The sequence below is a fragment of the Callithrix jacchus genome, chromosome 1 (assembly GCF_049354715.1).
Source record: "Callithrix jacchus isolate 240 chromosome 1, calJac240_pri, whole genome shotgun sequence".
In the NCBI taxonomy this organism is placed as follows: domain Eukaryota; kingdom Metazoa; phylum Chordata; class Mammalia; order Primates; family Cebidae; genus Callithrix; species Callithrix jacchus.
In genome coordinates, this window is record NC_133502.1 from 105,950,967 (window position 1) to 105,963,955 (window position 12,989).

At 35.5% G+C, this 12,989-nt stretch overlaps 1 protein-coding gene across 11 annotated transcripts in view; it reads left to right on the forward strand.

Annotated features, from left to right (window-relative positions):
* The window catches only part of LOC128928059 (putative COBW domain-containing protein 7), a 54,757-nt gene that overhangs the window by 28,903 nt on the left and 12,865 nt on the right, over window positions 1-12,989 (forward strand). For 10 of the 11 annotated variants that reach the window (XM_078367862.1, XM_078367881.1, XM_078367882.1 and 7 more), the window contains 2 exons: window positions 2,563-2,607; window positions 8,006-8,062. In XM_078367862.1, the coding sequence (XP_078223988.1) occupies window positions 2,563-2,607; window positions 8,006-8,062 (102 nt within the window). Of the gene's footprint in view, window positions 1-2,562; window positions 2,608-8,005; window positions 8,063-10,439; window positions 10,487-12,989 lie in introns of all 11 variants that reach the window. The other variant, XR_013533407.1, reaches the window with a different exon arrangement.

Consider the following 12,989-nt stretch of genomic DNA (forward strand, 5'->3'; position numbering starts at 1 on the left):
ATTAGTCCCCAGAGCTGGCAGAATATATTTCACAGTTAATATACTGATTTTCAGGGTCCTCTCACTCCATCCTTTTCCTGTCTTCTCTTTGACTCTTTCCTAATGTCAGTCTTCCCTAACTCTACCCAGGATGGTTAATTCCCTTTCCCATGGATGCATCCTGCCAGTTCCTGTCTTTACTCATAATACATTCTCACTCTGCCAATCCCTGAAATCTTTCTTGTTTTGTTTTTTTGTTTCTTTTAAAAAACAATTTATTCTATGGAGCCTATTCTATCTCTGTCTCCCCCACTCCTATGTGAAGTCTTTCCCGACTCAGTGGATCTCACTTCCCTGAACTCTCATTGACGTCATCTTCCTTAACTGGAAACCACACCTTGTCTTTCAGCTTGCTTTAATATCTTCTTTGTCCATAGCCAAGGCTGATCAGCATAGGACAATCGGAATAATATGAATGATGCTCAAATAGATGTTAACAGTCATTTTGCTGACTGTTCTGGAGACTCCCATTCCTTTTGAAAACAAAGATGGATTTTTCAAATGAATTTATAGTTCAGAGACTTTTTGAATTATTTTGTAAGACCTGAACTAATAAAAGCCCTATACGGAGAGACATTTGGTAACTATTATTATTGGTTATCTTTAATGTATACAATGTTTTGAGCATGATGACTCAAAATTACTATTCTTAGTATTTATAAGTTCTGACATCAAAGTTTAAATCTGTCATCTGAGTTCATATAGTATATATTATAAATTGAATCAATAAAGGTAAGTCTTATTAGGAGATTATTTGTAATGATTAATGATTATAGAACCTAAAGTGCAACAAAAAAAATATAATAAACATAACGAAATACTTAAAAATAAATAAATGAAAGATGGATTAGCAATAAAGAAAGAAATTCATATTTTTTCCACATAGTCTTATTTTAATAGCAATTGTCCTTAAACTTTATTATTAAAAAATGTATAATGTCTCCATGTGGAGGGTAGGTATTGTTGCATAGTGTTGAAGACCACGGACCTTGGAATTTGCTTGGGTTCTAATCCTTGGTCTGTTTCTCATTGTGTTCTTAGGGAACCTGTTTACCCTTTTAAAGCCTCCTCTGTAAAAGGAATAATGCTTATCTCATAAGTCTGCTTTCAGTATTACATAAGACTATGTTAGTAAACTTTGCACAGTGCTGACACATAGTAAGTGCTCTGTTAGCTATTATTATGTAGGTTTTTTTCTTAGCTTGCATAGTGAGTTCAAGGTATAGTAAATAAAAAAGGGAAAAAAAAGATGGATGATAGTTTTGAAAACTGATGAAATTTTGAAAAAACTGATTTTGGAAAGGTGAAAGTGATGAAGATTGCCTTTATATTTTTTGACACTGGTCTTCTAATCTTGTTTCTCTTTTCAAAAATCTTCTGCACCATTGTGATTGCTAAGAACCCAGTCTACTTAGCAAATGTTTTTGGCATAAAAGGAATGATGATTATTACTTGGCTTTTATATCCTTATATAGACTAGCTAAATCTCTGACACTGACAATAACAGTACTAGAAATGAATTTGGAAGAAGCAGTTTAATAAATTACATACTCGTTTGACTTTTACTTGTACTCCCTTTATATCAGACTTGTGACTGACTCTGAATCATATTTGAGGAGTTGAAAAAAGGCAAACATATTTGAGAGGAAATAGCTATCAGTCTATAAAGTATATTCAAAAAAGAAGATTAAGAGTTTTGTAAAATAGTGAAGAGACTTGCTCAGAATCTTTATATTTGGGAAACCTCAATCATGAGAACAAACTTGAAGAAGTAGCAAGTATCTTGAACAAGTAACAAGTAACCCTAAAGACAATGAATTGATGATAGAGAATTGATGATTGATAATAGACAATGGAAAAGATAAATAGATGAGGTGTACAGTATGCTGAAAAAATTTTAACAGGTACATTTTGGTGCCATACAAAAAGAGCCATATTCTATAATATCGAAAGAGGGAGAACAGGCATAAGGAGTAGAGAGCCTAGTTAGGGAACTGAAGAGGTTATTCTATAAAGGAAACTGGGATGTGTGACTTAGAATTACTGTGAATACCAAGGGCAGGCTGGGGGCAAAGCTACTTATAACTAGTTTTTTATTTTTAGTGTATATGTAGCCATTTCTACCAGGTATGCCTGAGGAAGAAAGTGGCCACCATGAAAATTTTGAGTGTCTACTAATTTTTAACAACTCTAAAATAGCTACTTATGAATGATTTTTTTTCTAAAGTGAAGCATCTTCTTATTAATCACAAAGTAGCCCTTAATTGGGCAGTTGTGCAGATTTTTGCATATATGTTTTCTTGATGGGCGAGTGGAATACACATGATTTATGGTTTAAATGAAAATAATAAATTATTTTTTTAAGTAAGTTTTGTTTTTCTGTTTTTAATTTTTTTCTGTTTGCAGATGTATTTGTGTATGTATGCTTATTTCCTGTTTTAGAAATAATGTACTTTGTATACTTTTTTAAAAAGTTAATTTTTACTTTTAAACTTTGTCTTCCTCATTTATTATTTATTTCAGATCCATAAATGGACTAGGACAAATCTTAGAAACACAAAGATCAAGGTACTTTTTCAAAGCTATTTCTAATATTATACTAACAACAAATAATTTTAGTTATTATTAATAAACATTAAGTAATTGATAAATATGCTTGATTTTAATATAAGAAAGACGTCAGTGTATTTTAAAAAGAATTGGATCCAGAATGTTGTTTCAAATGATCTCAATAAGTTAATTCGGCATATTTAGCTAGTACATTTGCCTGTCTTTAAGATTACAAAGCCATGATAACACTGTCTTACTGTGTTTTTGCTTAATGAGGAAGAAAAGACTTTCAAACACTTGAGAGGGTAACTCAGTACAGAAATCTGAAAAAGTATATTGAGAAATCTTATCTTAATTCGAAGTATTTAAACGGCTTTAAAAATTTTTTAAAACCTTTCATAGTTGCCAAAAAATGTCATGTAAAAACACAGAGTCTTTACCTTGAAGTTCCTGACAAATTTTTTAATTAAATTTTGATACCCATTTTCTCTAGGTTCTGTTCCTAAAACATCTGTGAAGTGTATTTCTGTAGATTAAACTCTGTTTTCCATTGAGTGCTATCATTTCAGAAAATTTCTGTGCAGGGTATTTTGTTACGCTCTTTTTTTTTTTTGATGAGAAAGGCTCAGCAGCTGATAGACCCAGCAACAGGCAGCCAGGAGCTCTGAGGCTCACAACTGGCAGTCTAGTGCCACCCAGTTCCTACTTGAGAGACTCTTTCTTTGGAAGTACAGCAGAGGCCTTAGTTGAGTGGTTTGTCTGCTATGGCAGAGATTAGAGGTGCTGACAGACTGCCATAAGTGTTAGGCAATAACAGCAGCAGCTGCTTATATGCAAGCGAACAGCTGGGGAATTAATTTGGTATGCATTCTCATGAGCCACTCATCTATCTGCTGGCAGAGGTAGCAGAAGAATGCCCTTAGTGTAAGTCCTCTACAACCATATGCCAAAGGTGCTCCCTGCATTTCAAATTCCATTGTAGAAAGTCTCTGATAATCTCACTCACACCATGAACAGACATTCCTCAGTGTCTGTCCTCTTCCTGTTAGTGTTTTACAGTTCCTTACTCCTTAACTCTTCTCATCTTTACAAAATGATACACAGACAACTGCATAATACTTAAACAAGCTTTTAAAAATCATGCCCATAAATAGCTGTGGTTCTGTCACAGCATTTATTCAGTTCATATTTGTAACATTTTAATTCAGTTTTGTTCTTTTGTTTTCATTTCGGAAATATCCATGTCCTGAATAAAGGTGTCATCTTGATTAGTTTGTTAATGTAACAATATAGTTTGTTTGACATTTCTAACTTTTATTAATTTATTTTTGTTGTTTGTTTTTTGAGACCGAGTCTTGCTCTGTCACCAGGCTGGAGTGCGGTGGCGTGATCTCGGCTCACTGCCACCTCCGCCTCCCGGGTTCAAGCCATCCTTCTGCCTCAGCCTCCTGAGTAGCTGGATCTATAGGCGCGCACCACCATGCCCAGCTAATTTTTTTGTATTTTTAGTAGAGATGGGGTTTCACCATGTTGGCCAGGGTGGTCTCAATCTCTTGACCCCATGATCCGCCAGCCTTGGCCTCCTAGAGTGCTGGGCTTACAGGTATGAGCCACCATGCCCGGCCTCCAACTTTTATTTCTAACATTTGCTTTATTATAGAACCATAAACATGCAGTGATTGATTTTTGTTCTTTCAAGTGGATGAGTGAGCAAGTGACTAAAATCTTTCTTCTTCTATTTCTTCAGTGTATGGTGCTTGCCAATGCATCTGAGAATCTAGGGACTTTCTGAAATAGTACTTCCTTGTTGTGAGGACTGAAGTTGGATTAGAATCCTTTTCAATGAAGATCAGGTGTCCTGAGTAGAATTCTTACTATTGGGTCCTGAATCTTATATTAAATATTCTCTCAAATTCCTTGAGGCATAGCATCTTGAGCTTACCAGTTTAGAAACTGGAGATTTGGTTAACAAAGTAATAAAAGTCACTCTTTTCTGTCAATTAATTTGCCAAACTGGCTGCTATGGATTTCATAGTATTTTAAGGACTATTTAAACAATGGATAAGGCAAAAACCCTGCCTTTAAGGAAAGGCAGGGAAAACAGAGAAGCAAACAAGCAAAAAGGCAACATGTTAGATATTAATATTCCTGTAAGAATTTTGAAAGCACAGAGTTCTATAAGAATAGGAAAATAGAGGAATAACTGTTCAACTTTTCTTGATGAAGAGGGAGGAAAATACTGACCAAGAAGGCAGTCATTGATCTGAGTCTTAAAGAATAAATAAGGCTTTTACAGATGGACTAGAGTAGGAACAACTTCCTAGGTGTAAGGGAGATTTTGTATTCCAGAGACCTGTGAATATTTTAGAATGGCTAGAAAACTTGGTATTATATAGCAGAGAAAAAGTGATATGACTGAAGAGATAGAGAACTTACCACAAAGGGTATTGAATGCCATGATACATAGCTTAGATTTTCTTCTGTAGGCGGCAAGGAATTAGTGGAGGATTTTATTATTAATCATATATTATTAATTAATAATAATAAGTTCACAATAATAAACTTACTATTGACCAACTCTGTTTTGGTTTTCCTCTATTCAGTCTACTTACATTTCTAAAAATTAAGAAAAAGACTAGAGAAGATTAAAATGGTACATCTTTTAATCTTTTACTCCTACTTCTGAAATCTATATGGTTCACTAGAACTTCCATTTGCTACTAAATCAGCTTGTCTTACCAATAAGGCAATGCTACGCACTATTCCTTTTCCTTAATCACTACTCAAGGTGAGCCTCTTTTGTTCACACACTTATAGTAGTTTATTGTCAGCACTTGTCAGCCACACAGTGGTAAAATAATTAAAATTATTTTAAAAACCATAAAACAAAATTCTTCACTCATTTAAGGCATATGACTGGAAAACTAATTTCCATGGCAATTTAATTTCCTCCTTTGGAGATAAAACCATCAGAAATCTACAATTTGCATTATAGTTACTGGATATTTGTATTGGCTGGTGCACCCTATTTGTGAGACTCACTGGAGTTTGAAGAGTTGACTACTAGAAAATACCCCTAGAGTAGCAGCTGCAATTCCAGTCCCATCTTGGAGAGCCAAAACCCTCTTTGTTTTCACTCTCCTGTCCTTGATCTTAGGCTACTTAAAGCAGTCTTTAGCCTTAGGGAAAATTGAAAGCAATTTTTGTAGGAAAACATTAGTTCAAGAAATTAGGAGAAAAAAACACTTTTGAAGCTTAATCTTTCCCCTTTTTGTTTACTTCATTCTCTTACTCCTTTTTAAAATGCTGGTAATGGTCTCTTTTTTTTTCTTGGCTATTTTAATGCTTTGGAAATGATCTAATGGTTTTATCTCCAAAGGAGGAAATTAATTTGATGCCATGGAAATTAGTTTTCCATTCATATGTCCTCAATGAAGACTTTCTTTTTCATGATGGTACTAAATTTGGGGAAAGCTATGGAAACTTTCATCTGGAAGCTTAGACTTTTTCTCTTTATTGAAAATTTGGTGAGAGACTTGGATATTTTGTTATTTTCTGTAAAAGAGTGTAATTGGCTGTACAGATCTAATATTGATTCTTTTTTAGAAATACAGAAAGAATCTGGATAAACAGCAGAATTACCTCTGGATGACATGTTTTCTCAAGGACACTGTCACAGTGAAACAGTAGTTTATTTATAAGCTTGTGTTTCCAAACTACATTTGATATTTGCAAAATTGGCATGTGTAAACTTTATTAACCTTTAAGCTGTTTCCTAAGATGCAGATGACAAACTTGGGGGGGAAACTTCATTGTTTTTTTTGTTTTTTGTTTTTTTTTTTCTTTTTTGAGACAGAATCTGACTTTGTCCCCGAGCTGGATTGCTGTGGTATGATCTCAGGTCACTGTAACCTCTGCCTTCTGGGTTCAAGTATTTCTCCTGCTTCAGCCTCCCAGTAGTTGGGATTACAGGTGTGTGCCACCACGCCCAGCTAATTTTTGTATTTTTAGTAGAGATGAGGTTTTGCCGTGTTGGCCAGGCTGGTCTGAAACTCCTGGCCTCAAAGTGATCTGGCCACCTTGGCCTCCAAAGTGCTGGGATTTCAGGCAGAAGCCACCATGCCCATCCAACTTCAGTCATTTGTGACCTGTCAATATAAATATGCTCAGTGGTGGTGGGGGTGGGAAGTGAAAAAGGAAATATGTTTAATATTAAGACTTTGGCCTCTTAGTGTAAATTGATATTCAAAAATTTCTTCATGGAACATTTACTTCTTTATTTGATCACTTTTCTAATTCCGCACATATAAAATACCCAGAATTTGAGTTGTTGTTACAGTCTATTAACAGGAACTTTGGAGTAATAAGATGGGCATTTGTATGCCTTTTGCCAAGACAAGCATTCATAATCTAACACATTATTGTTGCCACAAGTATGAGTGTGGTAGACTGTTGAGAATGAATAAAGCAGGCACAGTTGGTCAGTACTAAGATAAAGGAGATGTTTTTTCTTACATGTTATGCATGAAAAAAAAAAATTGAATCTGACCAATGAAATTTTTTTTCCTTGTAAGAAAATTTAACAAATGTTTGGCAAGCTCCTGGAATCTAAGTTTGAAATGTAATTATACATTTGTCATTTTCTTTAAACATTCCTTTGCTTTAGGTTTGATTATGGAGAAATCACTGTCCTCTGCTGTTTTATGGGCTTATGTTAAAATTGTAACGCAATCACCAGTCTTTATAAATTTACTTTTATATATTTAACCAAACCTAATGCTAATTGTGATATGTTATTCTCACTTGATTTGAATCATCGCATTCCTAATAAGTTTAATTATCATTAAGTAATTCTCAGAGAAATAATGTCTATTCGGATGGCAGGAATTTTTTTTCTACATGCAGCCCCATTCTGAATGAATGAAATCAAATCACATGAATATCAGGGTCCTAGGGTAACTTAATATTTTATGCATTGGTTATTCGACTCATATTTTTATATTGCATGTTATATCAAAGAAGGGGAAATAAAAGAAATACAAAAATTGCAGAGGTATTTGGAATATACCCATTTGACTGTTAATTCTATTTGTCATTTCTTTTGTTTCATCTTTGAATAATTAGCTGCTTGGAAAAGTTTCTGTTCTTTAGCTGAATTTTTTTTAAGCTATAAAAATGTATTTTAAAAGCTCATAAATTTCAGGATTGAAAAGATAATGGAAAGTTTAAACAAGCTAATTTATTGACATAATAAATAATTTTCAATCTTGATTCAACTGTGATCATCTTATACCATTTGCCCACTTTTATGAATTTTATATATAAAATTTTTTAAGAGTCAGAGATTTTTTTTCTTGATTAATTAGATATATTTCACAGAATTTCCAACTGCTCACATTAGTTTTCTTTCTTTTAGAGTTGATCTTTCTAATGTGTTAGATCTTCACGCCTTTGATAGTCTCTCTGGAATAAGGTATGTTTTGTATAATTTGGTTATTTTTATTGTTATGTACCCTTTTTTTCCCATAGTTAACAGGAATGATTTGCACAATTGCACCCTTGATTTAAGCTTCCTGCCATTCCTTTGGCATATAAGACCATTCTTAATGAGGTACGTTCTTGGAAGTTTTACTAAGTAAGTATTTGTTTGGAAATCATATTGCATTTTCCTATAGAAATTATAGTGTAAGTGATAGGTAACTTCAGAGTCTAATCGTTAACACTTCTACACCAAACACTATGTATAATACTCTTTCTATGAGAAGATACATGAAATACATAGACAATTTTAGTTTAGGGCTCTCACACAGATAACTCTCTTTACGTTAATAATGGATTAGTTCTCTGCCTTCTCCTATGGGGAATCTTTTTAGTGAGGGAAGGAAGAAAGATTAGTTATTCTTGTGCATCAGTATCTGTTTATTTTTTCATCGTAGTAAGAATATTTAACATGAGATCTATCTTTTTAACATTTTTTTGAGTGTACAATACAGTATTGTTAACTATAGGCCTAAGGATGTGCGGCAGATCTCTGGGACATTTCAGTCTTGTATAACTGAGGCTTTATACCCATTGAATAGCAGCTTTCCATTTCCCTCTCCCCTTCGCCCCTGGGATCTACCATTCTACACTCTTTCTGTGGGATTGACTATTTTATTCTGACACAAGTGGAATCATGCATTATTTGTCTTTCTGTGACTGGCTTATTTCATGTGGCATAACATCATCAAGGTTCATCCATGTTTTTGCATATAACAAGGTTTCCTTTTTAAGGCTCAATAATATTCTGATTTCTACATATACCACATTTACTTTATCCATTTTTCTCTTAGTGCACATAACTTGTTCTTGCAGCTTGGCTATTGCAAATGATGCTGTAATGAATATCTCATAAGTCTCATATATGTCCATACAAGATCATGAGAGTGGACATCTCTTTAGGTATTTTGAATTGGTGGGGCAGTTTTGCTTAAGGGTAGGCATGGTGGGTGGCTCTATACTTGAGACTTCTAATTCTCATTCCTATATATCTTTCTTTCTTTCTTTTTTTTTTTTTTTTTTTTTTGAGATGGGTTCTCACTTGTCAGCCAGGCTGGAGTACAGCAGCACAAACATGGTTTACTGGAACCTTGACCTCCTGGGCTCAACTGATCCTTCTGTCTCAGCCTCCCAAGTAGCTGGGACCACAGGCAGTGTCACCATACCCCACTAATCTTTTAATATTTTTTGTAAGCATGGGGTCTTATTATATTGCCCAGGCTGGTCTCGAATTCCTGGGCTCAAGTGATCCTCCTGCCTCAGCCTCCCAGAGTGCTGGGATTACATGTGTGGGCCACCACACCCAGCCTTATATGTATGTTTCTAATTTGGCCTTAGTCATGCCTTTAAAAACGAATTCTGTTTTCAACTAGGTTTTTTAAACCTTCAGTCTGTAGTATTGTTCACATTATAAAAATCTACCTATAGTAACCTGTGAAGTAGGACATGATAGTGTTTTATTGGATCCCTTTTACTTTATTATGTTTTTTATTTTATTATTTTTTTTGAGACAGAGTCTTGCTCTGTTGCCCAAGCTGGAATGCAGTGGCACAATCTCGGCTCACTGCAACCTCCGCCTCCCAGGTTCAAGCAATTCTCCTGCCTCAGCCTTCCAAGTAGCTGGGATTACAGGCACGTGCCACCATGCCCAGCTAATTTTTTATTTTTTTAATTTTTGTAGGGACAGGCCCGGCCACCCTTTTACTTTAGAGGTTGGAAAACTTATATTCGAGTGTAGTTGTAAAAAAAAAAAAAAAAAAGACCAGGCGTGGTGGCTTATGCCTGTAATCCAGGCACTTTGGGAAGCTGAGGTGGGTGGATTACAAGGCCAGGAGATCAAGACCATCTGGCCAACATGGTGAAATGCCATCTCTACTAAAAATACAAAAATTAGCTGGATATGGTGGTGTATTCCTGTAATCCCAGCTACTCAGGAGGCTGAAGCAGGAGAATGGATTTAACCCCGGAGGCAGAGGTTGCAGTTAACTGAGAGATAGTGCCACTGCACTCCAGCCTGGTGACAGGGTGAGACTCCATCTCAAAAAAAAAAAATTGATTGAGATTATTTCAGCAACCAGAAGTGTGGGTTAGTCAGGGCAGTTATTTCCTCCTTCTTAGTTTGGAAACTGAAGCTCAGAGAGTAAACTTGTCAGTGACAGTGAATCAAGAAGTTGTCTTCAGTTGAGAGGTATTTATTTCACCTGTAGCTTCTGGTGTTAGAGCAGTATCTTTTTAGACTAGACAAATTATAGTGAAAATTATAAAGGTATTTTCAGGCTACCTCGAAAAAAATCAGCATTTTGTTTTTCTAGGTCCAGTTATTAGGAAGGCAGTAAAGTTTGGTATACCTGAATTACATGTGAGTGATTTCTATTTTTCTAAAAATTCTTATAAATTATGTAAGGTAAAAATGACTACTTGTTGTTTTACGGTAAATATAGTTATATCCTTTCAAGCCACTCCTGGACAAAGTTGTGAAATCTCCCTGAGCCTTTTTCCTTTATGTCAGCTTCAGGTATCCAGTATCACTTACACTTGAGAATGATTATATGGAAATCATTCAGAATTATACTAAGTTTTTCCATGTGAAGCTTTTGTTTTACTAATTTTTAAACTACTCCTCCTCCATTAAACTAATATAGCCCTAACCATAAATTTGGTTTGCTCATTTAAAAATGGTCTTTTTTTTCTTCTTAGTTCTGGTTTTACTGGGGAGATAGATTGACTGGGGCTGTCACCTAATTCTGGGAGCTTTAAGAGCCTTTGTCCTTTGCTACCCATTTCTGAAATAATCAAGTCTAGCCCATCCTAACTTTTCTCTTAATGATCCTTATTTTCTTTTACTCCAAGTCTCCAGCACTTCATTTGAGTATCAGTCCTATTTCACTAGTTAGCCATGCTCCCTTTCTCTCATCTTCCATGTCTGGATTATAACTATGTTTTTTTTATTTGATGCTGTGACGGTTTTGATAGTCACAGATCCTGTGATACATTTAAATATGTTTACAAGGAGAAAAACGAAAGAATACTGCATGAAATTTGCCTTTCTTCCTTTCTTTGTTTTTTTATGGAAGACAGGGTCTGTCTCTGTTGCCCAGACTAGAGTGCAATGGTGTGATCTCAGTGCACTGTAGTCTCTGCCTCCTGGGCTTAAGCCATCTTCCTACCTCAGACTCCTGAGTAGCTGGGACTACAGGCACGCACTACCATACCTGGCTAATTTTTTGTTGCCTGGCTAATTTTTTCTTTTGGTAGCGATGGGGTTTTGCCATGTACCCCAGGCTGGTCTTAAATTCCTGTGCTCAAGTGATCTGCCCACCTCAGCATCCCAAAGTAATGCGATTACAGGCGTGAGCTACCACACTTGGCCCTTTATTTTTTTATATTTATTTAATTATTTTATTTTGTTGACGTAGAGTCTCAGAGTCTCACTCTGACAGCTGGGTTGGAGTGCAGTAGTGCTATCTCTGCAGTCCTGAACTCCTGGACTCAAGTGATCTTCCCATCTCAGACTCCTGACTAGCTGGGACTACAGGGTTGCACCACCATGCCTGGCTAATTTTTTATATTTTTTTTGTGGAGACAAGGTCTTGCTATGCTCAGGCTCGTCTTGAACTCCTGGCCTCAAGTGATCCTTCTACTTCGCCTCTCAAAGTGCTGGAATTACAAGCCTGAGCCACTGAACCCAGCAAAATTTGCCTTTTTAAAACTAATTCATCTCTGTTGGGTCCAAAAGCTTGCAAGTTGGTTGTCATTTAATATGTTAAACACTAAAATATTTTTTAGTTGAAATCTTTATTTTTTCCCTTCACATATTGTATCCTTTAGTGCTTTATTCCAATAATAAGAATTATAGTATCAAATCATTTCCCACCTTGATATTCAGTATATCAATTTTTGTTTTCCTTTCTACTTCTGTCTTTTGCTGTAATTTGCTGTAATACAAGTACTTTCATCAAGGCATCCAGTTTTTTATATCATTCTATATTTTTACTTGGGAGAAATAGGAATGTTGCTAGTTCTATCTTACTGTCAATACCTAAATTACTGTTTTTTATAGAACATAATGGTTTATACACAAAATACACTAAACTGTGTGAGATTTTTACACTTTATGCTTGCAGAGACAAAAATTGTTATAAGATTACAACTTAATGTGCAAAATGAGGATTTCAGATTCATGAGTTTCAGGTTTTGGTAGCATATGCTTATCCACTAGATTAGTCTTTTAAAAATTTGTATAGGCCAAGGCGGGTGGATCACGAGGTCGATTGATCAAGACCATCCACATGGTGAAACCCCATCTCTACTAAAAATACAAAAAATTAGCTGAGCATGGTTGCATGTACCTGTAATCCCAGCTACTCAGGAGGCTGAGGCAGGAGAATTGCCTGAACCCAGGAGGTGAAGGTTGCAGTGAGCCGAGATTGCGCCATTGCACTCCAGCCTGGGTAACAAGAGCGAAACTCGGTCTCAAAAAAAAAAAAAAATTTATATGATAGGGAAAAAAATCTAGGACATGAATCCTGAGACTTACTAGGAACTAAACTTAAATGTTCGTTGTTAGATTTTTGTTTTTTTGCTGCATGTGAAGTTTTAGGCAGTCATTGTCCAACAACGTATGGTAAAAGCATGATTTTTCAAAATTATTTTCTAAAGTAATCTCATTCTACACTTAAGAGCAGTTATAATGCTTTGGTGACACTCGAAGTAGCTGTTTAATGTGATCTCACCATCATGGAGAAGGGCTTTGCATGACTTTTTGTGTGTGTGCTTAGCTGCTAACCAAGAGAATCTTTTCCTGAGCAACCAGCTGGGAAGGATTTAATTTGACATTCTCCCTGCTGAGACCCCCCCAAAGA